General features: G+C 57.7%; 1 protein-coding gene across 1 annotated transcript; it reads left to right on the top strand.

The window, feature by feature from the left end:
* The first annotated feature begins 6033 nt into the window (after positions 1-6033).
* CIZ1 (CDKN1A interacting zinc finger protein 1) lies at positions 6034-21685 on the top strand. Its single transcript, XM_056108833.1, has 16 exons — positions 6034-6176; positions 6297-6406; positions 10143-10214; positions 11924-12156; positions 14361-14439; positions 14534-14648; positions 15582-16057; positions 16199-16299; positions 17419-17616; positions 18069-18193; positions 18272-18359; positions 18686-18799; positions 19012-19164; positions 20678-20747; positions 20919-21040; positions 21452-21685. Exons 1-16 carry the CDS (start codon positions 6034-6036, stop codon positions 21668-21670), a joined length of 2418 nt encoding a protein of 805 aa, XP_055964808.1. The 3' UTR covers positions 21671-21685.
* Positions 21686-21835: the final 150 nt, after the last annotated feature.

Here is a 21835-nt window from a genome sequence, read left to right as displayed (position 1 = left end):
TGGGGGGCCCAAGTCCCGGAGGACCAGATCCCCCAAAAATGTAGTGACTAAGTGGAACTGTAGAATAAGAGCACTACTCCATTCATTTTTATTTTCTTTTTGGGTCATACCCAGTGATGCTCGGGGTTACTCCTGGCTCTGTGCTCAGGAATCACTCCTGGCGGTGCTTGGGGGACCATATGGAATGCCAGGGATTGAACTTGGGCCAGTCGCGTGCAAGGCCAAAACCCTACCTGCTATGCTATCACTCTGGCCCCTGTATTTCTTTTTCCCCCTATTTTTTCTTTCCTTTTTTGTTTTTATTTTTGGGTCACACCCCACTGCACTCAGGGCTGGCTTCTGACTCTACTCAGGGACTACTTCTAGCAGTGTTCAGGGGACCATATGGGTTGCTGGGGACGGAACCTGGGTCGGCAGCATACAAGGCAAATATCCTGCCTGCTTTCCTATCTTTCTGGACCCAGAGGGCTGGTTTGTTTAGTTTTGTTTGAGGACTCTCCCAGCAGTGCTCTAAGCACAGAGCCAGGAGTCAGCCCAGAGCACAGCTATGTGTGGCTCCAACATAAAAACCGAATGAACAAAAAATAGTTTTGGCCATCTCTCCAGCCCTCCTCATCCATTTTTAAAAATACTAACAGAGTGCTGGAGCGATAGCACAACGGGTCGGGAGTTTGCCTTGCATGCGGCCGACCCAGGTTCGATTCCCAGCATCTCATATGGTTCCCGAGCACCGCTAGGAGTAATTCCTGAGTGCATGAGCCAGGAGTAACCCCTGTGCATATCCGGGTGTGACCCAAAAAAAATTAACAAAAAAAAAAAATAGAAAGTCAGCTCTCTTTTTTTTCTGGCTTTTTGGGTCACACCCAGTGGTGCTCAGGGGTTACTCCTGGCCCTGCACTCAGGAATTACTCCTGGTGCTGCTAGGGGGACCATATGGGATATTGGTGATCAAACCTGGGTTGGCCGCATGCACGGCAAATGCCCTACCCACTGTACTATTGCTCCAGACCCAGAAAGTCAGTTCTCATACAAACTAAGTATGCTTTCTAGAGGCCAGAGAGATAGTACAGCAGGTAAGGCACATGCCCTGCACACAGCCAACCTGGGTTCGATCCCTGGCATCCCATATGTTTCCCCAAGCTCCATCAAGAGTGATCCCTGAGCACAGAGCCAAGAGTCACTTGATCACTTGATCACCAGGCTTAACACCCAGATATAAAACTGAAGTGTGGGGGCTGGAGCAATAGCACAGCAGGTAGGGCGTTTGCCTTGCACGCGGCTGACCCGGGTTCAATTCCCAGCTTCCCATATGGTTTCCCGAGCACCTCCAGGAGTAATTCCTGAGTGCATGAGCCAGGAGTAACCCCTGTGCAATTGCTGGATGTGACCCAAAAAGCAAAAAAAATAAAATAAAATAAAACTAAAGTGTGTATCTACCTCAAAGTCACGTTCTTTTTTCCTTGTAATTTATTTTTTATTTTTTTATAATCTTTTTTTTATTAGTGAAACACCATAAGGTACAGTTATAGACTTATAAATTTTTGTGCTTGGGTTTCAGTTATACAATGATCAAGTACCCATCCCTCCACCAGTGCCCATCCTCCCCCACCACGGGTCCCAGCATCCCTCCCACCCCCCAGCCCCCCCCCCCCCCCCCCGCCCACCCTGCCTCTGTGGCAGGGCATTCCCCTTTGTTCTCTCTCTCTTCTTTTGGGTACTGTGTTTTGCAAGAGAGGCATTGAGTGGCAATCATGTTTGGTCTATAGACTACTTTTAGCATGTCTCTCCCACCCTGGGAGGGTCCTCACAACACCCTTTATTTGGTGCTCTCTTCTCTATCTGATCTTCCTTTTCACCTAGCACATGTGGCTGGCCTTCAAGTCATGGAGCAAAATTCCTGGTACTAATCTCAGCCATTCCTGGGTGTTAGCCTCCCGTTTTGTTGCTTTATGTTCCCCAGATGAATGCAATCTTTCTGTGTCTATCCTGCTCTTTCTGACTCATTTCGCTTAACATGATACTTTCCATGTAGTACCACTTGTATGTAAATTTCATAACTTCATCTCAAAGTCACGTTCTTTCCCAAATATTTGTTATGTTGCGCTTTGGGACCAGATCCCGAGGTACACAGGGGCTCCTCTGGGCCCAGTGCACAGAGGTCACTTCCAGTGATGCTCGGGGACCATGCGGGGCTGTGGGTGAGGATGGGCATCAAACTCAGGCCTCCTGCACCCAAAGCATCCACTCTTACCATATATATTCCCTTCAGTCCCCTAGTGAAAAATATGATGGGATTTTGTGAGAAAGGTTTGACAAAGTTATCCTCAATTTGTCTGAAAAATCAATGTCCATGATTGGAGAATCAGCAAGATTTGTGCGATCAAACATTAAGTCATATTCCAGACCAGATTGATCAGACTAATATTGGAGAACAAGGTGCGGCCCCTGCCGCAGGGATGATCTGGATGTAGAACCACAGAGTGGAAGGATCTATTAGGTGCTAAAGGCACAGCTCATCGACTAGAGAGACGCGAGGCCATGCAAGAGCCTCGGACTTCACTCAGTATGTATCTGCATCCTGAAAACTTCTCTACTGAGGGATTTTGTCTGCAAAGGGTTGATGAAAAGCAACCCTACAGAGCCAGCCCCAAACAGTCCTGAAGCACTTTCATCCACTGTCCTGTTTGGTCAAGAGGCCAGACAGGTCAAACATATTAAAAAGAATCTCTTGGGGCTGGGGAGATAGTACATTGGAAAGACTCTTCTTGCCTTCTTTCTTTTCTTTTTGGGCTACACTCCTGGCTCGGCACTCAGGAATCACTCCTGGCAGTGCTTGAGGGACCATATGGATGCTGGGAATCGAACCTGGGTCAGCAGCGTGCAAGGCAAATGCCCTTCCTGCTGGACCATCACTCCAGCTCTTTTCTTGCCTTATGTTTTCATTCTTTTAGCAATGCCCAGGGGTCATTTCTGACTCTGAATTCAGGAATTATGCCTAGTGACCCCAAATTCAGGAACCACGCCTAGTGATACTCGAGGGAGACCATGTCGGATGCTGTGGATCGAACTCAGATTGGCCATGTTCTCGGCAAGACCCTACCCACTGTACTATCGTTCCAGACCCCACTTCTTGCCTTTTACATGTGACTGACCTGGGTTTGAGGGCCATTACCCCATATGGTCTCCCCACGCCCTGCAGCCCCACCAGGACTGATCCCTGAGAGCCAAACCAGGAGTAAACCCTGAATAGAATACTGACAAATGTGGTCACCGGACATAACCCAAGTAATCTCACATTCTCCTCTTAAAGTTATGCAAATCAACAGATAAAGAAGGAAAAGTTCCTAAGAACCACTGTGTCTCTAGATTCATCCTATATATATGCAGAAATACACACAGACATCATTCAAGCAAAAACATACTATGCACTCAGGTTTCTAGTGTGCAGAGTTCCATGCTGTCATATGGCAATAGCACCAATGTCCCTTCCTGCTAGTCCTCCACAAGCCGAGTCCATGATCCGTCTGTCTGTTCCCCTAAAGTCGATCATTTCCCATATGGTGGTTACGTCTCTGGGAACAACCTGCTGGCTTTTAAGTCTCGTTTCTGATTATATTTCCAGGCTAGCTTCCTACCCCACAGCCTCAAGAAAGGGCTGAACCCTTCAAGAATCTCAGTAGAGAACGTGCAGTTTGCTTTCTAGAAAGATGAAGCAGGCGCAGGACGCCAGCGGCACTTGGCTCCCTTACCTTCACCAACCCGAGCATTATTTTTAGTTTTCTTCCTTTGGCAATATGCTGAGCAGGCTCTATGCCAGGCGCCAATGCTCAGCATTACGTAATACGGTTAACAGCCCGTTAGGAGGGGGGCACCCATTTGACGGACAAGAAAACAGACTCCCGGGGCTGGGGTGATAGTACAGCGGGTAGGGCGTTTGCCTTGCACGCAGCCGACCAGGGTTCGATTCCCAGCATCGCGTAGGGTCCCCCGAGCACCGCCAGGACTAATTCCAGAGTGCAAAACCAGGAGTAACCCCTGTGCATTGCTGGGTGTGACGCAAAAAAAAAAAATGGAAAGAAAAGAAAACAGACTCTCCCATGAATCGTGATTCTGCAGCAAACCCGGGGTTGTTCCCTAGCACTAGATCTCAGAGTCGGGTGCGGGGTCGGGGTGCTCGGACCTGATCGGAAGCCTCGAGCCCGCCCGTCCTGCCCCGCAATTGCTTCTCACCCTAATCCGCAGCCTTTAACCCGCTTCTGCCTGCTCTGGAGGGGACGGGATGGGGGGCGGGGGATCCGTCTCCTCCCCGGAGCTTTCTCAAAGCGTCTCGGAGCCCGGGGGGCGGCCACGTGGGCCGGGCCGCGGCCCCGCAGTGCCCGACCCGGCGCGGGGGCGCGGACGTGCGGGTCGCGGGCGGTGCGGGGGCGGGCGGTGCAGCGGCCACTGCGGGCGGCCGTCACGTGACTGCGGCGCCGGGCCGCGGCTCCGCGCGTCCCGAGCGTCCCGGTTGCGCCCAGCCCTGCGCCCCGAAACCGGCCCCGCGCCGGGGTGGCTCCTCTGTAACGTGCGCTGCCGCTCGCAGTCGGGCCGCTGTGCGGACCCAGGAGAGGGGCGCTGCGTGGGCTGGCGGAGTCGTCGGAAGGACACGGGGCCCCCGGGGCAGGATAGGAGCGCGGGGGTTTATTCTGCTTGTTTTAAGAGGGGCCACTCCGGTGCGGGCCTGAAGGTGGGATGCTCCGGCCGGCGGGTGGTTTAGGGGTCCGTCACATCAAGACCACCGCCGCGGCTCTAGGGACCGCCGGCCGCGACGATGGGGGGCATGAGTCGTGCCCGGGTTCGAGCTCTGGGCCTTGCCCATGCCAGGCAGGTGCTTCCCCCCCCCCCCCCCCCGGAGGCCCTTGATCCCTGTCGGTTTGATCCCGAACCCGGCCTTTCCCGCCGCTCCGTAGCCGAACCCGGGCCACATGTCTAGCAGCCGAGAGTCCTGCAGCCCGCTCCCCGGGCCCGGCCCCCGGCCCACCTGGACCACCGTGGGCGCTCGCCCTCCCGCCGCTTCCCGGCCCCCGGACGTCCAGCAGCCGGCGGCCCGCCCCCTCCCACCCCGGCCCCCCGCGCGGGGCCCCTGTCGCCCGCGATGCCGCCGCCAGACGACAGATCCCGCGGGGCGACCGACGAGTCTGGGGCCCGGAGCCGCCACGAGCCCACGCGGAGGCCTCGGGACCCAGGCTCGGCGCTGCGGGATCCCCGGGCGCCGGGTGAGCGGGCGGCGGGGCGGGAGAGCGGCGCCCGGACCTCCGCGCCTCTAGAGGGCGCTGCCCCGGCCGGCGCGTGTGCGCGCGCGCGCGGGGCCTCGGCTCCCGGCAGGCCCGGCCCGAGCGCGGCAGCCCCCGAGCCGCGGTTCCCGCATTCCCGGCTTGCGCGCGCGCCCGCCCGCCCGCCCGACCCACCCGCGGGGTGACGCGGCTGCCTGCGGGCTGCGGGGAACGCGCCTCCCGACCTTAGGGCCCACGTGCATGGAGGCTGCGGGCTGCGCCGGCAGGTGCGGCGGTTGGGGGGGACCGGGCTGGAGGCGTCACGTTGTTGTGTCTGCGCGAGGGGGTGGCGGAGCGCGGGGTGCGGTTCGGGGGGGGCGGGAAGTCGGTTCCCGGGGGGCCAAGAGGAAAGGGGGACCCGCGGGTTGCTGATGCTGTAGGGAGTTAATGGAGGGGAGGGGTCGACGCCGGGCCAGGCGGGCAGGCGGACCCGGGGTGGGGGTGGGGGGTGGGCCCAGGCCGACCCGGGTTTTGGGGGGACACTGACCACGGCGGAGGAGAGCGAGGCTGGAAGAGGGCCTGTTGGCGGGATGGGGGCTTGGGGGCGGGGCAGACGGACGACCAAGTGGGGGTCCGGGTGGTGGAACCGGCCCTGGAACGACAGGGTGCTGTGTCCCCCTCAGAGGCAGGGACTGAGGCTTCCGGGCGGGGTGGTGGCCAGGGAACTTAAGGGGAGTGTAGTACTGACCTCTGATGCCCGCCTCCCCGCCCCCCAGCAGCTATGTTCAGCCAGCAGCAGTTGCAGCAGCAGCAGCTGCAGCAGTTGCAGCAGCAGCAGTTGCAGCAGCAGCAGCAGCTGTTGCAGCTCCAGCAGCTGTTCCAGCAGCCCCCACCGCAGGCCCCGCTCCCTGTGACCCTCAGTCGGTGAGTACGGTCACGCCCACCCCGGCCGGCTGAGCTTACTTCTGGGGAAGGGGCGGGGCCGGGAGGGTCTGAGTGCCCCCCTCCCCTCTGACTTACCCCCTCCCGCAATCCAATCCGCAGAGGGCTCCCCCAGCAAGTGTCTCAGCAGCAGCTCCTGACTCTCCCGACCTCAGCCTCCCTCCTCAACAGCTCTGTGATGCAGAGAGCTTTGTTTCTGCAACAGTTACAAGGTACGGTGCCCAGTGTGCCCAGGGGACACCGATTTCTCCAAACCCCCAGCAGTCATGGTACAGCAGGAAGGGCGTTTGCCTTGCACACGTGTCTGAGCCAGTGCATTTCCCCGGCATCCCATAGAAGAGCCCCCTGAGCGTGTCAGGAGTGATTCCTGAGCACAGAGCCAGGAGGAAGCCCCTAGCAACTAAGGGATGGACAAGGAGAGCCAGACTCCAGGCTTCCGGTTCCTGCCCCAGGAAGCACAGCTTTGGGCTTCTTGCCCTTGGCCATGGCGCTGACCCTGAGTGCCCTTCCCTGGCCCTCAGATGAGGTGGCTTGGCACAGGGCTAGAGGCATTTACACCACCCTCTTCTGCATCCCTTTGTTTACAGTCAGGGGAAGAATCAGAAAGGTGGGGCCAGAGCTTCGGTACAGCAGGGAGGGTACTTGCCTTGCACACTGCTGACCTGGGTTCCATCCCTGCACCCTGTATGTTCTTCCAAGCCCTCCAGGAGTGATCCCTGAGCACAGAGCCAGGAATAAGCCCTGAGCTCCGCTGGGTGTGGGAAAGAATCAGAGGGGAAATTATTAGCCTTGGATCACACAGCACCAGCCACGTGAGTGAGACCCAGTCCAGGAGCTCTGGCTCTCCAGGCTCTCTTGGTATTGCTGGCCTGGTGCTTGAGGCCTTCCTGGACTCAGTTTCCCCCTGAAGCATAATATAGGGGTTCAAAGATGAGGGTGGGAGGGCAGCACCTCTGCAGATCCCTCGAGATAGCTATAACTTTCTGGAAGCTCCCTCTAGGCTGGGAACCAATCTGGGGCCTTGAACTAGTAATTTCTTGACTCTGCTGACAAACCAAAGGGGTGATGTTTTCATAGTCCCCATAAACAGATGGAGAAACTGAGACCCAGAGATAGAGATAGACCCTGTGTCCAGAATCATAGTGAGCTGGTGGTGATTACAAGGAGGTTCAGAATCTGGGACTCCCCGCAGCTGTTCCTCAGACTCAAAGCCAGCGCATGGCCCAAGGTGGACAGTCTGCTCTACCAAGCATTGTTGCTATGCGGGCATGGCTGGTCCTGGAGTGGACACACAAGTCGCAGGGAGCTGGGGACAGAGAAACAGCCTTACAGGGGTGCCACAATGCATCCCTTGTGGTTTCTCCTGTCTTCATTCACCCAAGTCACACTTCCAAAAAAAAAAATATCAGAGAGGATAGTCAGTCCAGATCACTGTGTCCCTTCCTCCTGAAGGAAAACCCACCCGGCTGGAGAGATGGTACCATGGGCAGGGCGCTTGCCTCACTTGCACGGTACCCGGGTTCCATCCCCGGCACCCCATAGGGTACCCTGAGCCCTGCCAGGAGTGGTTTCAAAGCACAGAGCTAGGAGGAAGCCCTGAGCACTGCCAGATGTAGTTCAAAAACCAAGCATTGTCAACACTGTAGCACTGTCCTCCCTTAGTTCATCAATTTGCTGGAGCGGGCACCAGTAATGTCTCCATTGTGAGACTTGTTGTTACTGTGTTTGGCATATCGAATACATCATGGGTAGCTTGCCAGGTTTTGAGGTGCGGGTGAGATACTCTTGGTAGCTTGCCGACCTCTCTTGAGAGGGACAGAGGATTCAAACTCGAGTTGGCCGGGTCGACTGCATGCAAGGCAAACGCCCTACCCACTGTGCCATCACTCCAGCCAGGAAATTAAAAAAAAAAAAAAAACACCTGTCAAAGATTTAGCGCCTCCTCTAAAACCTCCAGCTCATCCCCCTGTTTTTCTTGGCACAGACTTGAAGCTTAGTTTATGAGTGTGATTTCCGACATTCGTGAAAGTCTGTATCTTGTTTATTTTTCAGTAAATCAAGTGGCCTGATAGTTCACCATGTGACTTGATAGTCAGTGAAAGGTTATTTTTTAAAGCATTGGGGATTGGAAAGATAGTTATAATAGGTAACGTGCTTGCCTTACACAGAGCTGACACAGGTTCAATCTCCTGCACCCTGTATGGTCACCCAAGTCCCCCAGGAGTGATCCCTGAGCACAAAACCAGGGATAAGCCCTGAGCACATAAATAAATAAAAATAAATAAAAGTTAGGGGGTGGAGGGGGCTGGAGAGATAGCACAGTGGGTAGGGCGTTTGCCTTGCATGCAACCGACCCGGGTTTGATTCCCAGCATCCCATATGGTCCCCCGAGTACCCCAGGAGTCATTCCTGAGCACAGATCCAGGAGTAACCCCTGTGCATCGCCAAGTGTGATCCAAAAAGCAAAAAAAAAAAAAAAAAGTTAGGGGGTAGAGAGTTAGTATTGTGGGCAGGACACTTGCCTTGCCCGTGACCGACCCAGGTTCAATCCCTGGCACCACAGATGATCCCCTGGGTACCACCAGAAGCAATTCCCAAGTAGAGCCAGGAGTAAGTTCTGAACATCACTGGATGTGACCTAAAAATAAACAAGAAAAGCTGCTGGGGTTGGAGAGACATTCTAGACAGAGACATTCAAGGCAGATATGGTCCCCTGAGCACTGCTAGTAGTGATCCCTGAGCACAGAGCCAGGAAAGGCTCCTGAGCACCGTTGTCCGTGGCCCAACACCCGTAGCCCCCACCAAGAAAAAGCTCTTGATGCCGGAGAGATGGAATAGGAGGTAAGTGCTTGCGTGGTTGGTACCCCACCCGGGTTTGATCTCCCCACCACACTGAGCACAGTTAGGGTTCACTCCTGAGCACAGAGCCAGGAGTAGCCCCTGAGCACCACCAAACATGGCCTAATTCTCCCCCACGACCCCCTCCCCTCACCCTGCTGGAGAGATGCTCCAAGGGCTGAACATGTGCTTTATGAGTAGGGGCCCACGTTTGACCTTAATACTGCACATTCCCCAGAGCCAGAGCACTGCTAGGGTCGTGTTCCCCTACCCCCCCACCCAACACCAGTGGGTTGGCCCAAAGTCAAGGGAAAAAAGCGGTTTAATATCCTGTGGAAGGGCTGTGTCTTTGCCTGTCTTTGCCTCAACTTTCTCTTCCTGCTGTTTTGTAATGCTGCTTTTTATTTTTATTTTATTTATTTATTTATTTATTTTTGCTTCTTGGGTCACACCCAGCGATGCACAGGGCTTACTCCTGGCTCTCCACTCAGGAATTACCCCTGACGGTGCTTGGGGGACCATATGGGATGCTGGGAATCGAACCTGGGTCGGCCACATGCAAGGCAAATGCCCTACCCGCTATGCTATCACTGCAGCCCCTTATTTATTTATTTATTTATTTATTTATTTATTGCCTTTTGGGTCACACCCGGCGATGCTCAGGGGTTACTCCTGGCTCATGCACTCAGGAATTTCTCCTGGCGGTGCTCGGGGGACCATATGGGATGCTGGGAATCGAACCTGTGTCGGCCACGTTGGCTGCGTGCAAGGCAAATGCCCTACCTGCTGTGCTATTGCTCCAGCCCCATTATTATTTTTTTTTTTTTGAGGGGAGGTGGTATTTGGTTTTGGAGTTACAACCAGCAGTGCTCAGGACTTACTCCTAGCTCTGTGCTCAGGGATCACTCCTAGCAGGGCTCTGGGATACCATATGAGGTGTCGGGGTTTGAGCCTGTGTGCAAGGCAAGTGCCCTCCCCACTGTACTATCACTCTGGCGCTGTGTTGTTTTGAGATGATTTTCCAAGGACTGATTCCCACATGGGGAGCAAGTGGGTTGTGGGATGGATGTCTGCTGCTCTTAATAAGTGTCACAAATTGCTTTCCCAAAGGACTGGACCAGTTTGCAATGCCGCCAGCCATGTACGACAGCGCCAGCCTCACCGTGCCCACGGCAACATTGGGTAGTATTTGCTTCTTGTATTTCCATCTATGTACATGTTGTCTGCTACCAATTTTGTTGGCAAAAACAGGCTTAATTATTCATGTCCTCATTTCTGTTTCTTGGCATGCTGGTGCATGTGAACATTGTGTGTGTGTGTGTATGTGTGTGTGTGTGTGTGTGTGTGTCCGTCCCCTGGGATGATCCATTTCACTTCTAGAGTGTTCTATCTTTTTTTGACTATTTTTTCGAGCTGCTTGAGGCATGCTCTATGCAACCATGTGTATTTCTTTTAAGTGAAGGGCCATTAAACTCTTTTTTTTTGCTTTTTTGGGTCACACCTGGCGATGCACAGGGATTACTCCTGGCTCTGCACTCAGGAGTTACTCCTGGCAGTGCTCAGGGAACCATATGGGATGCTGGGAATCGAACCCAGGTCGGCCGCGTGCAAGGCAAATGCCCTACCTTCTGTGCTATCTCTCCAGCCCCAGGGCCATCGAACTCTTATATAAACCAGGCTCACCATGGACCTCCATGTCTCCCGTGAAGCCTTGAGAGGCAAACAGCCTTGTGCCCATTTCACAGGGGAGGGGACTGAGGCCAAACTCGGGGAGCTGATTGGCTCAAGGCCATGGAGCTTCCTGGAGTGTCTGGATGTAATGTCACTCCCCCAGCCAGTCAGGTTTCCCCAGCCTGCAGGCCTGTCTCCCAGCCTAGGCGGGGACCTGCCTGCTCGGGCCCTGGAGACTGAGGCTGAAATTCAGGCCTGGAATGAGGTGGCTTTGAAAGGGGTTGCTGGGAGTGGGGAAAGACAGGAATCAGACTGGCTGGGAAACGGGGGAAGACGAAAGGTGGGATTTGGTGAAAGCTTGGAAAGAGATGGGTACAAAGAGGCCCCTGGGTAGACAAGAGCCCCCCCCGCCAGACATAACACGTTTGAGCTACATCCCCACATGATCTCACTTGTGAAAGATGGTTCAAGGGGCCTGGAGCCCCACAGGAGGACGTTTGCCTTGCAAAAGGCCCACCTGGGTTCGATCCCAACATCCCATATGGTTCCCCTGAGCCAGGTATAATTCCTGAGTGCAGAACCAGGAGTAAGCCCTGAGCATCGCCAGGTGTCATCCAAAAAGAAACAAAACAACAACAACAACAAAAAACCCTGATAGTATAGGGGTTAAGGTGCTTGGCTTGCGTGCAACTGTCTGGTTTAATCCCTGGCACTACTTAGGGTCCCCCAAGCCCCACCCAGGGTCACTTTGAAACAAAGAGCTGGGAAGAGCCCCTGAGCATGGTCAGCATGACCCCCCCAAAGTCATATTGCATCTCTTTTGTCATCAATAACGATGATTCCCCCACCCCCCACATGTACACACACGTACTTGCACACACATGCTGGCACTGGGACCGAACCCCGTCCCGGCTCACTTAGCAGAGGGGCCCCAAGAACTTTCTGGATTCTGGCTAGAGGGGCAGAGCGTAGGGGAGTCGTTTGTCCTGCTGGTTCTGGTGGGTTCCAAGCTGGGATCTTCACATCCCCTAAAGTATGCCTGGGGTGTTCTAACCCCTCTCCCCCCCACAGCCTGGAATGGGGGTTGGGAGGAGTCCTTCTCCCTCCAAGGCTGATGGAAGTTGGTCCTGTGATGCCTGGGGGTGGGGGGCAGCACCTAGCCAACCCCTCCTCTCCTGCCGCTCACGTTCCTTCCATCTTCTCCCTCCCCATGCCTGCAGGTAATGTCCGCAGCTACAGCCTGGGAACCCCGAGCATGCCGCCCCCCAGCCTCACGCCACCCCAGCTGGCTACCCCAAACCTACAGCAGTTCTTCCCCCAGGCCACCCGGCAGTCCCTGCTGGGGCCCCCTCCTGTGGGGGTGCCCATCGCCCCTTCACAGGTCCAGCTTCCTAGCAGGAGCCATCAGAAGCAAGCACGACCCCCCAATTCCACCACAAACCCCGCTCGGAAGGTGATTGGGGGATGGGGGGCAGGGAGAGGGATGGCCTTACCTGCTCACCAAACCTCCTTCCCGGACACAGGCAAGTCAGCCCCTCTTTGTGCCTCAGTTTCCTTACATGGAGGGGGGATGGTTGGGTGTGGTGTCTCATGTCCCCCCCAAACTCCAGCTACTCCTGCGTCCCTGATGTGGTTACTGTCACGTCAATCGTGCAGGTCATGCCTGTCATTTCTTTTTTATTATTTTATTTTATTATTATTTTTTAATTATTTATTTTGCATTTTGGGTCACACCCAGCGATGCACAGGGGTTACTCCTGGTTCATGCACTCAGGTATTACTCCTGGCGGTGCTTGGGGGACCTATGGGATGCTGGGAATGGAACCAGGTGGGCTGTGTGCAAGGCAAATGCCCTCCCTGCTGTGCTATCACTCCAGCCCCTCACGCCTGTCATTTCTATCGGTCTAGTGACCACAGTCGCCAAGTGAACCGCAACAGGTAAAAGGAATTTCACAAGTGTATTTTAATTTGACCCGACACAGTAAAAGCCAGTCATTTCCATGTCTAGTCAGTGTAGTTGAAACCAAGGGGCCAGGGTTCGAGAGAGGGGGTGGGGAGCGCTCTGCTTTGCACACAACCCATCTGCAGCAGCCCACTTGGGGACCCCAGAAGCAATACCCCATATGGTCCGCCGAGCACCCCAGGAGGGACCCCTGAGTGCAGAGCCAGGAGTAAGCCCGTAGCACTGCCAGGTGTGGTCCTAGAAAACAAAACTAAAGTGAAATCAAGTGTGTCATGATAGAACATGGATCAGGGGCTCCTTCCACACCCAGCCCTGAGCCATTAGCACCTACATCCCCTCCAGTGGCTACTGTAACTGATCTGAAGAGCTGCCTTTCCCTTTCCTCTAGAAAGGAAACATTGTATCTACCCAGATACTTGGAAACATGCTAAATCACTGGTTGCAAACACAGCTGTCAGGAAAAGTCAGAAAAAGTAACAAAGTGAAAGGTCTTCTTCCTCCTCTTATCTGCACCTGCCCCGCCCCTCCACACCCCTTATTTATATTATTGTTTTGGTTTTTGGGCTTCAGAGGTAGGGCGTTTGCCTTGCACGCAGTTCACATGGCCGACCCGAGTTCGATTCCTCTGCCCCTCTCGGAGAGCCCGGCAAGCTACCGAGAGTATCTCGCCAGCACTGCAGAGCCTGGCAAGCTCCCCGTGAAGTATTCATATGCCAAACACAGTAACAACAAAGTCTCCAATGGAGATGTTACTGGGCCCCCTCGAGCAAATCGAGGAACAACCTTACCTGCAGAAGTGAAATCTACGTCTAGATTTTTGGGTTTATCCTGACTCTGCACTCAGGGATCACACCTGGAGGGGCTCATTTGTGGTGCTGGGGATTGAATATGGGTTGGACGTATGCAAGGCAAAAAGCCCTCCCCACTGTACCATCACCCTGTGTGTGAGTTCTTGAAACCCACTGGAGGGTCTCCCTGACATGGACCAGAAGAGCCAGCCCACACCTGGAGGTCAGGCCTTTCTGCCGGTGAGAGGTCTGGGCCTCTGACCTCGAGGTCCAGACCAGGCCTGTAATCAGGAGGGCTTGCTGTAGGAGGCATCTTCCAGGGTGGGGCCAGAGAGAAGGTCAGGGTCGGTGAGCAGGAATTGCTGAGGCCAGAGGGATGGCATGGGGACGAGAGACCCGGAGATGCAGGATGGCAGGGTGGGGAGGGACTTGGGGGCACAGGAAGAAGTGCCCTAGGAATGTGAGAAGCCTCAGGAGGATTTTGTGCTGAAGATGAAGAGAGATGCTGCTGTGTGGAGAAAGGAGTGAGAAGTTGGGGGCAGGAGAGGGCCCGTGTCTCTCAGAGCTGGGCGAACCGAACAGTCAGGCAGTTGGCAGCGATAGTAAAGTGGGGAGGGTTCGATCCCTGATGCCCCATATGGTCCCAAACCCCACCAGGAGTGATCCCTGAGCGCAGAGCCAGGAGTAACCTGTGAGCAACATTGGGCATGCGCCCTCCCCCTGCCCCCCCCCACCCCGCCAACTAAAGAAAAAAATAGAGCAGTAATGGAACCCTTAGTCAAGGCCCCCAGAGGAGGCAAAGGGTTAGCTCATGGCAGCCCCAAGGCGACACCAGCTCTGGGACCAGAGGCAGCCCCCACCCTGGGGATTCTGATGGGGATGCGTGCAGCTTCTGAAAGGAAGCAGGATTCTTCTTCCCAGACGATGCCCGTGGAAGGACCCCTCGGGTCTGAGGAAGGCGGGGAGTCCTCACCAGAGGCACCAGGTGAGGCCCTTTATGGGGGGCTGTGGTGGGCCTGGATGGGGGCAGGCATCTCGGTGAGGGGCGCTGACACCCACTCGCCTGCCCTCTGCTGCAGACCAAGACTCCCCGCCTTGCCCAGACGCCATCGCCCGTGAGAAAGACCTGCCCGCCGCTGAGCCCGAATCACTGGAGGGGGAACCCGTCGAGCCCCCAGCCAAGAGGGCCAAGAGGTAACGGAGACAGTCTGCGGGGCTGGTGACCTGGGCCTTATTGCTGCAGAGGCAGTGTGCGTTTGTGCACGTGTGTTATTGTGTGTGCGTGAGAGTGTCCTTGTGTGTGAACACATGTCTGCATATGTGTGAGCACATATGTGTGCGTTTGTGCATGTGTGTACATGCGTGTGTGTGTGTGTGTGTGTGTGTGTGTGTGTGTGTGTGTAGGCTGGGTGAGGGATAGGGCCTCTAGGGCGTTGTGGCATGCTCAGGGTCTTGGAGGCTGCCAGGACTGGCCAGCTCACTCATGCACCTTCCCCAGGCAACCCCCCTCCACTCTGAGCCTGGGTCTACGCCATCACAAGGGCCCTGTGGGGGGCCAGGCTCGTGGGGTGCAGATGACTGGGGCACCCGAGCAGAGGCTAGCAGTCCGCAGGGCCTGGGAGCCACATTAGCAACTTATGGGAAGTGGCCCAAGTGTCTTTCCTATTTATTTTGTCCAGGGGCCAGAGAGATAGTATACAGTATGTGGCACTGGCCTTGCATGCAGCTGACCCCAGTTCAATCCCAGGCACTCCCGGAGGCCTGCCAGGAGTGATTGCTGAGCACAGAGCTGGGAGTCAGCCCTGAGCAGAGCCAAGTCGCTCACCACAAGTAGTCTTTATTCAGGCAAACCCAGGCCTCAGAGAGAGACACAGCAGGTCCCAGCATGGAGGTGCCAGGCCTGGAGCCTGGATTTGGTCTCTGGGGAGTCACCCGGAAGCCGCAGATTTGATCTTTCTTTCTGGGTTCTGGGTCACACCTGTCAGCGCTCGGGGCTCACTCCTGGGAGTGCTGGGAGGAGCCAGGCGGTCCCGGGCAGCAAACCCAGGTCTCCGGCATGAAAAGCCTGCACACCGGCTGCTGAAGCTCCCGCCCCAGCCACAATTTGATCTTTCTGGTCCTTCCTAGCTCCAAGGAGCCCACGGAGAAGGGGCCCCCAGGGCAGCTGAGGGCAAAGGTGCAGCCCCAGGCCCGGATGGCGGTGCCGAAGCAAACACAGACGCCCGAGCTGCTCCCCGAGCCGCCGGAAGCCCGAGTGCTGCCTCGCTTCCAGCCCCGGGCCCTGCAGATCCACGCGCAGGTGCTGCCCTCAGAGGCCCGGCAGGCGCACACGCAGACCTCTCCAGAGCGCGCCCTGGTACCACAGCAGGCGCGGCGGCGGCAGGAGGAGGCGGAGCCAGAGGCGCACCCTCAACCCCCTGGGCAGATGCAGGCGCTGGCACCGACGCTGGCGCAGACCCAGCCGTGTCCTCAGGGCCAGAGTAGCGCGCCGCCCGCAGAGCAGCCGCGGGAGCAGACCCAGGTGCCAGCAGCAGAGGGCGCTCCAGCGCCGGGTCCCTACGCGGTGCCCAACCGGCCACCCCGGCCCGAAGGAGCAGCAGAAGGTGCGTTTGCTGGGACGTGGACACCCTCATTCTGGGCTGCAGGACCGTCCCTGCCAGAGCTTCAGGGTCTTGGCTGGGGACAGAGCGGTGGTCCTCGGCCCGGTCATCTGGGTCCAGTGAGCAGCATGGCTGTCATTTCAGGCCCAGAGGAGCCAGCAGGTCCCCAGCTCAGCACAGAGGAGACCCCGCAGGAGCTGCCCGGAGAGAGAGAAGGCGAGAGGAGATCCAGAGAGATGCTAGGGGTGGGTGAGAGCTTGGCCCACAGACGGCAGCTGAACCCCGGGCTCCTGTGGGCCAGGTCCAGGCTCTACTGCCGAGCCACAGCCCCGCCCAGCAAAGGGGCCAGGAGCCAGCAGCAGGATGGCCTCTTTGTGGTTTGGGGTGTTTTCTGGTTTGGGTTGGGGGGGGGCACACCTAGCGGTGCTCAGAACTTACTCCTGGTTCTGTGCTCAGGAATCTCCTGGCAGGGCCTGAGGGACCATATGCGGGTGCAGGGAATCAAACCCGAGGCAGGCACATGTAAGGCAAGTGTCCTCCCCACTGTGCTATCGCTCCAGCCCCAAGGGACAGCCTCTTTGCATCCAGCCCACCTTAGCACCCCCGTCCTCCCCACCACCCCAGTGCTCCCCAACTGAGGCCATGCCTGCAGCCCTCGGCGGGCACCATGAACAAAGCCAATAGGGCTTGCTAGGGTTCATCAAACTCTCACGCTCCTGGGCCAGCGAGATGGATCAGAAGTTTTGTTGTCAGGAGCCCCGGCTTTGATCCCTGGCCCGGAAAGGTCCCCAGCACCATAGGGTGTAGCCTCCCAACATGAGTGACCGCACTTGCTTTTACATGTCCTTCCCTTGGAAGACCTGGATGGACTTTCGGTGACAGGCGATCCTCACACTGGATGTATCCAGAATTAGTGCCCCGAGCCAAAGAGACAGGAGAGGGGTCAAGGCAGTCAGTCGCCCTGCACGTGACCAAGCTGAGTTCGATCCCAGGCATTGCATAGGGTCTCCTGAGCTCTTCCTGGAATGATCCCTGAGCACCGCTGAGAGTGGCCCCCAAATTACACTCACGGGCATCACTTCTGGGGGGAGAGCACCTGACTGATAGAAAACTGGGGCTGTGCTTGACTGTGGAGTCTATGGGGCAGCCGAGGCATCTGAGTGTCTGTCACACGGGCGGGGGGGGGGGGGGAGAGAGTGCGGGCTCCAGAATGTCCTAGCTGGATTTGTGAAGTGGAGTGACCCCCAGCAGCCTGAAGCCTCAATTTCCCCATCTGTAAAGTGGACCATTGGCGAATCATGATGGCTGGGTCACTCACTAGCAGTGCCCAGCCGGTGCTAGCCCTCCTCTTGGTCCCGGTGCAGATGTGGGGTGCCGGGGGCTCCCTGAAGGTCACCATCCAGCAGAGCAGCAATAGCCGGGCTTTCAGCACCACACCTGTCACTCCGGTGCTGCGTCCGGGTGACTCAACTTCTACCAGCCCCACCACGGCCGGCCAGTCCCCGACACAGGCCCTGCACTTCTTCTGCTGCATCTGCAAAGCCAACTGTGGCAGCCAGCAGGTACTGCCAAGGACCCCCAGGCCAGGCGAGGGAGGGATGAGGTGCAGGGGTCTGGAGAGAGGCAGGAGAGCGCAGGCTGGGCGGTGGCCGGTGGTGGAGGTCACCGAGAAAAATCCCAGCCCAGGCTGCGTGTGCGCAAACGCATGCTCGGGAACTGAGCTGCCGTGTCCGACATCCAAGCCCGCGGGGCAGCGGGGCCCGGGCTGCATTCTGCTGCCACGGTAACATCCGTGGTCACCACGTCCCAGAAGCCTGAGCAGAGTCCCGGGGACCTGGCACTTAGCTGGAGCTGAGTATAAGGAGTATAAGGCTGCGGCGTGTGGACTCGCTGCCTCAGTTTACCACCTGGTTCTGGCCAGCCTGTCCGTGACTGAGGGGCGGAGGGAGGCAGGGCTGAGGGTGAGGTGGAGGCCGGCGCCCTTCCTCACGCCTGGCCCTCGCTCCCCCTGCAGGAGTTCCAGGAGCACATGGCGGGGGCCGAGCACCAGCAGCGGCTCGGGGAGGTCCGGCACAGGAGCCAGGCCTGCCTCCTGTCCCTCCTGCCGGTGCCCCGGGACGTCTTGGAGAGAGAGCAGGAGTGAGTTGGGGGCAGCGTGCTCGCCGGGACTCTTAGCTGGGACATGCCCCGCCCTAACCCTAACCCCTCCTCACTCAGAGGGCCCCTGCCCCAGCGCTGGTGCCACACCTGCCAGCTGTACTACACGGGGGACCTGATCCAGCACCGCCGGACCCCGGAGCACAAGGTAGAGGCGCCCGCTGCCCCGTCCCGCCCCGCCCCTGCCGTCTGCAGGCGTGTGTGTGGGCACTGCGGGCCCCAATGCCCAAGCGTGGCTTCCCGTTCTGGGTTCCCTGTCTGAGCAGCGAGGGCAGGGGACCCCTTCACCAGCAGAGGGACTCCTGGGGGTCCCTTCAGTGGCTGCCCTGAACAGGCAGTTGTCCGTGTTGCTATCACCCCACAGGGGGCCCTGGCGGCTGATCCCAGATGTGTGTTTGTGGGGGGGTGTCGTGGGCGGCAAGGACACTTGCCCATCAGATCTCTCTGCCTACCCCTCCCCCCGCCGGCCCCCAGATTGCAAAACAGTCCCTGAGACCTTTCTGCACGGCTTGCAACCGCTACTTTAAGACCCCCCGCAAGTTTGTGGAACACGTGAAGTCCCAGGGACACAAGGACAAGGCCAAGGAGGTAACCCTCAGCTCCCATATGGACACGGGCCCAGAGAGGTACAGTGCCTTGCAAGGCCAAGGGCACACAGCACAAAGTGGAGGTTCACCCCAGGCTGAGCTCATGGCGGATCAGGAGGTGCTTTGGGTTGGGGTGGGCAGAGGGTGTCCCCCGCCCACCCCCCCAACCGCCAGTGAGCACTGACCTGAGCCCTCGCCCATGCTCTTGGGAAGCTGAATACGCTCCAGGAGACAGCTGGCCAGGACGAGGAGCACTTCATCACCGTGGACGCCGTGGGCTGCTTTGAGGGTGATGAAGAGGAGGAGGAGGAGGAGGAGGAAGAGGAGGAAGAAGACATAGAGGTGGAGGAGGAACTCTGCAAGCAGGTGCTGATGGGAGCTGGGATGGGGAGGAGTTGGCGGCAGGCCGGACTCCAGGCAGTGTTTCCCCCTTGCAGTTGGTGGGTATAAGATCAGTCTAAGGCCACAGAACCCGCAGCCCCGCCTCCTCGGCCACGTGCACTGTAATTGGTGGGTTTACAGATCAGTCTAAGGCCACCGAACCTCCTCAGGCCACACGCACTGTAATTGGTGGGTCTATAGATCAGCCTAAGGTCACGGAACCCGCAGCCCCGCCTCCTGGGGCAGGCACAGTTGAAATGTGTAGGGGCCGAGGCAGTAGCCATAGTACAGCGGGTAGGTCACTGACCCGGCACAGAACCAGCTCTGATTTGACCTCTGACACCTCACAGGGTCCCCCTGAACCCAGCTAGGGGTGACCCGTGAACACGAGGTATGGCCTAAATCCCCCCAGAAAGGGGAAAAGAAATGCATAAGGGTCTGCAGGCTGGCAGGAATCGCGATGTGCCAGGAATCGCGTTCCCTGCGCTGGGTGCGGGGAGAGTCTTTGTAAAGGCCCAGAGTGGTGTGGTGATGCCCCCACTGGGTATGCACCACATGTTCACCACTTTCCTGGCAGAACCACCTGGGTGCCAGTCATGCTGGTACCCCCTCTTTGCCCCGTGGACAAGTGGCTGCTTCTCTGTTGAATATTTTCAGGGGAGCCGATCAAGAGGACAGTGGGTGGGTACATAGAGTAGACCCAGGTTTGATCACCAGGACCCCCATAGGGCCCCCCAAGCCCTCCAGGAGTGATCCCTGAGTATAGCCGAGAATAAGCCCAGAACACCCCTTTGGGGCAGGGCACAAGGCATACCTGGGGGTCAATGCCTGACCCCAGACCCCACAGAGCTGCGAGCAGTGAGGCCCAGAGCAATAAGGGTGGAGGGTTGGGGGACCCCCGCAGCCCATGGAGAGACAGCACCGTTTCTCAGCAGTCTGGAAAGGGGCTTCTTCTGAAACCCCCACCAAGGTGATGGCCCACCCCACATCTCCCCTGTGCTGTGCTCAGCGCCAGGACCTCACCCCCTCCTGTTGCAGGGGACCGGAGGGCAATGATGTCCTGTCAAGAACTCGGAGCTGGCGAGAGTCACACGGCTAAGGAGGGAACAGGGACTGGAGCCCCTGGGCTCCGGCCTGGCTCCCCATAACCCAGCCGAGTTGTGCTAGTCAGTGAGTCCATGTGACCAGGCTTCAGTTTCCGCTCATCATTAAGATGGGCAAACCACAGAGGGGCCGGAAGAGGATTCGCCACAATCTGAGTATTGGGCATGGCTGGTGTGGATCAGGCTGCCAGGGAGCAGGAGGGCTTCTTGGAGGATGAAACTGAGTGAGCTGAGCCTAGAAAGTATGGCCCAGGGACGGGACCGGGTTATGGGGTGCCACCCACCACCTCCTGGAAACCAAATAAGGGAGGGAGCAGGTGTCCCGCACACCCCAGCTTCGGAAGGAGGCTGGCGGGGCGGGCCAGGACTGAGGCCCGCACTTCTGCATCTTCCAGATGAAGACCCACGACATGCCCACGCCGGAACCAAAAGAGTCAGAGACCTACAGCCCCGACAAGGCCTATGGTAGGTGCCCCTAACCCCATAATTGACAGGCAGGAGGGGCGGGGCCAAAGACCCACTTCCTGGTCCTCCTGGCGGGGGCAGCCGCTCCCTGGACGATGGGGTCACCCGGGCCCTTGGGAGGCTGGGGTTTCTGGCTGGCGAGGGGGACAAGGTCACACCGTGTGTTCACAGGGGTGAATTTCTTGGTGCCCACCACGGGCCACGTGTGTCGCGTCTGCCATAAATTCTATCCGGGGAACGAGGGGGCGCAGCTCAGTCACTGCAAGTCCTTGGCCCACTTTGAGAATCTGCAGGTGAGCCGGGGGTGGGGGGTGGGGGACGAGGGTCTGGGGCGGCCTCCACCCTCCGGGCAACACCCCTGAAGGGAGGTCTGCCCACAAAGGGACTCCTCAGGGACAGTGGGGCGATGGGATGGGGGTGGGGCATTTGTCTTGGACCTGAGTTCGTTCCCCACCGCCCCATAGGGTCCCTCAGGCCAGGAGCGAGCCCTGAGCACAGGGCCAGGAGTAACCTCTGAGCATCGCCTGGTGTGGCCCAAAAATGGAAAGAAAACAGGGCTGGGATCATCAGGGTGGCATGGGGTTGGGCTGGGGTCTTTCTGCTGTGGTTCTGGGAAGTGCCAGGGGGCACGTCTTGTACTGGGCTCTGCCCTGGAGCACCACGGCGGGAGGACACGCTGTCCGACCTGCCCACTCTGTGTCCAGAAATACAGGAAGGCCAAGAAGCCCAAGCCGGCCTCTGCCAGGCCTGTGAGCCGCCGCTGTGCCATCAATGCTCGGAACGCTCTGACCGCCCTCTTCACCGCCGGTGGCCGCTCCCCGACCCAGCCCAGCAGCCAGGACCAGGCCAAAGCCCACAGCAAGATGACAGCGCCACCATGCCAGCCCCTCGTACCCAGGCGCTCCAACCGCCTCAAAACCTGAGCGGGCCCCGTGTCGTGTCCGCCAGTCTGGGACTGGCCCTGTGCGCCTCCATCCTGCGCGCCGCGTAGACATTTGGACCCTTGTTTTCACTCAAAAATCCAATAAAGCAGTATATGCACTGTGCTCCAGCCACACGTCTGTCGGGGCAGACAAGAAAGGGGCACC

This window comes from Sorex fumeus, unplaced genomic scaffold, assembly GCF_029834395.1.
Source record: "Sorex fumeus unplaced genomic scaffold, SorFum_2.1 ptg000233l, whole genome shotgun sequence".
In the NCBI taxonomy this organism is placed as follows: domain Eukaryota; kingdom Metazoa; phylum Chordata; class Mammalia; order Eulipotyphla; family Soricidae; genus Sorex; species Sorex fumeus.
The sequence above is the reverse complement of the archived record's forward strand: the minus strand, read 5'-3'. Positions and strand labels throughout refer to the sequence as shown.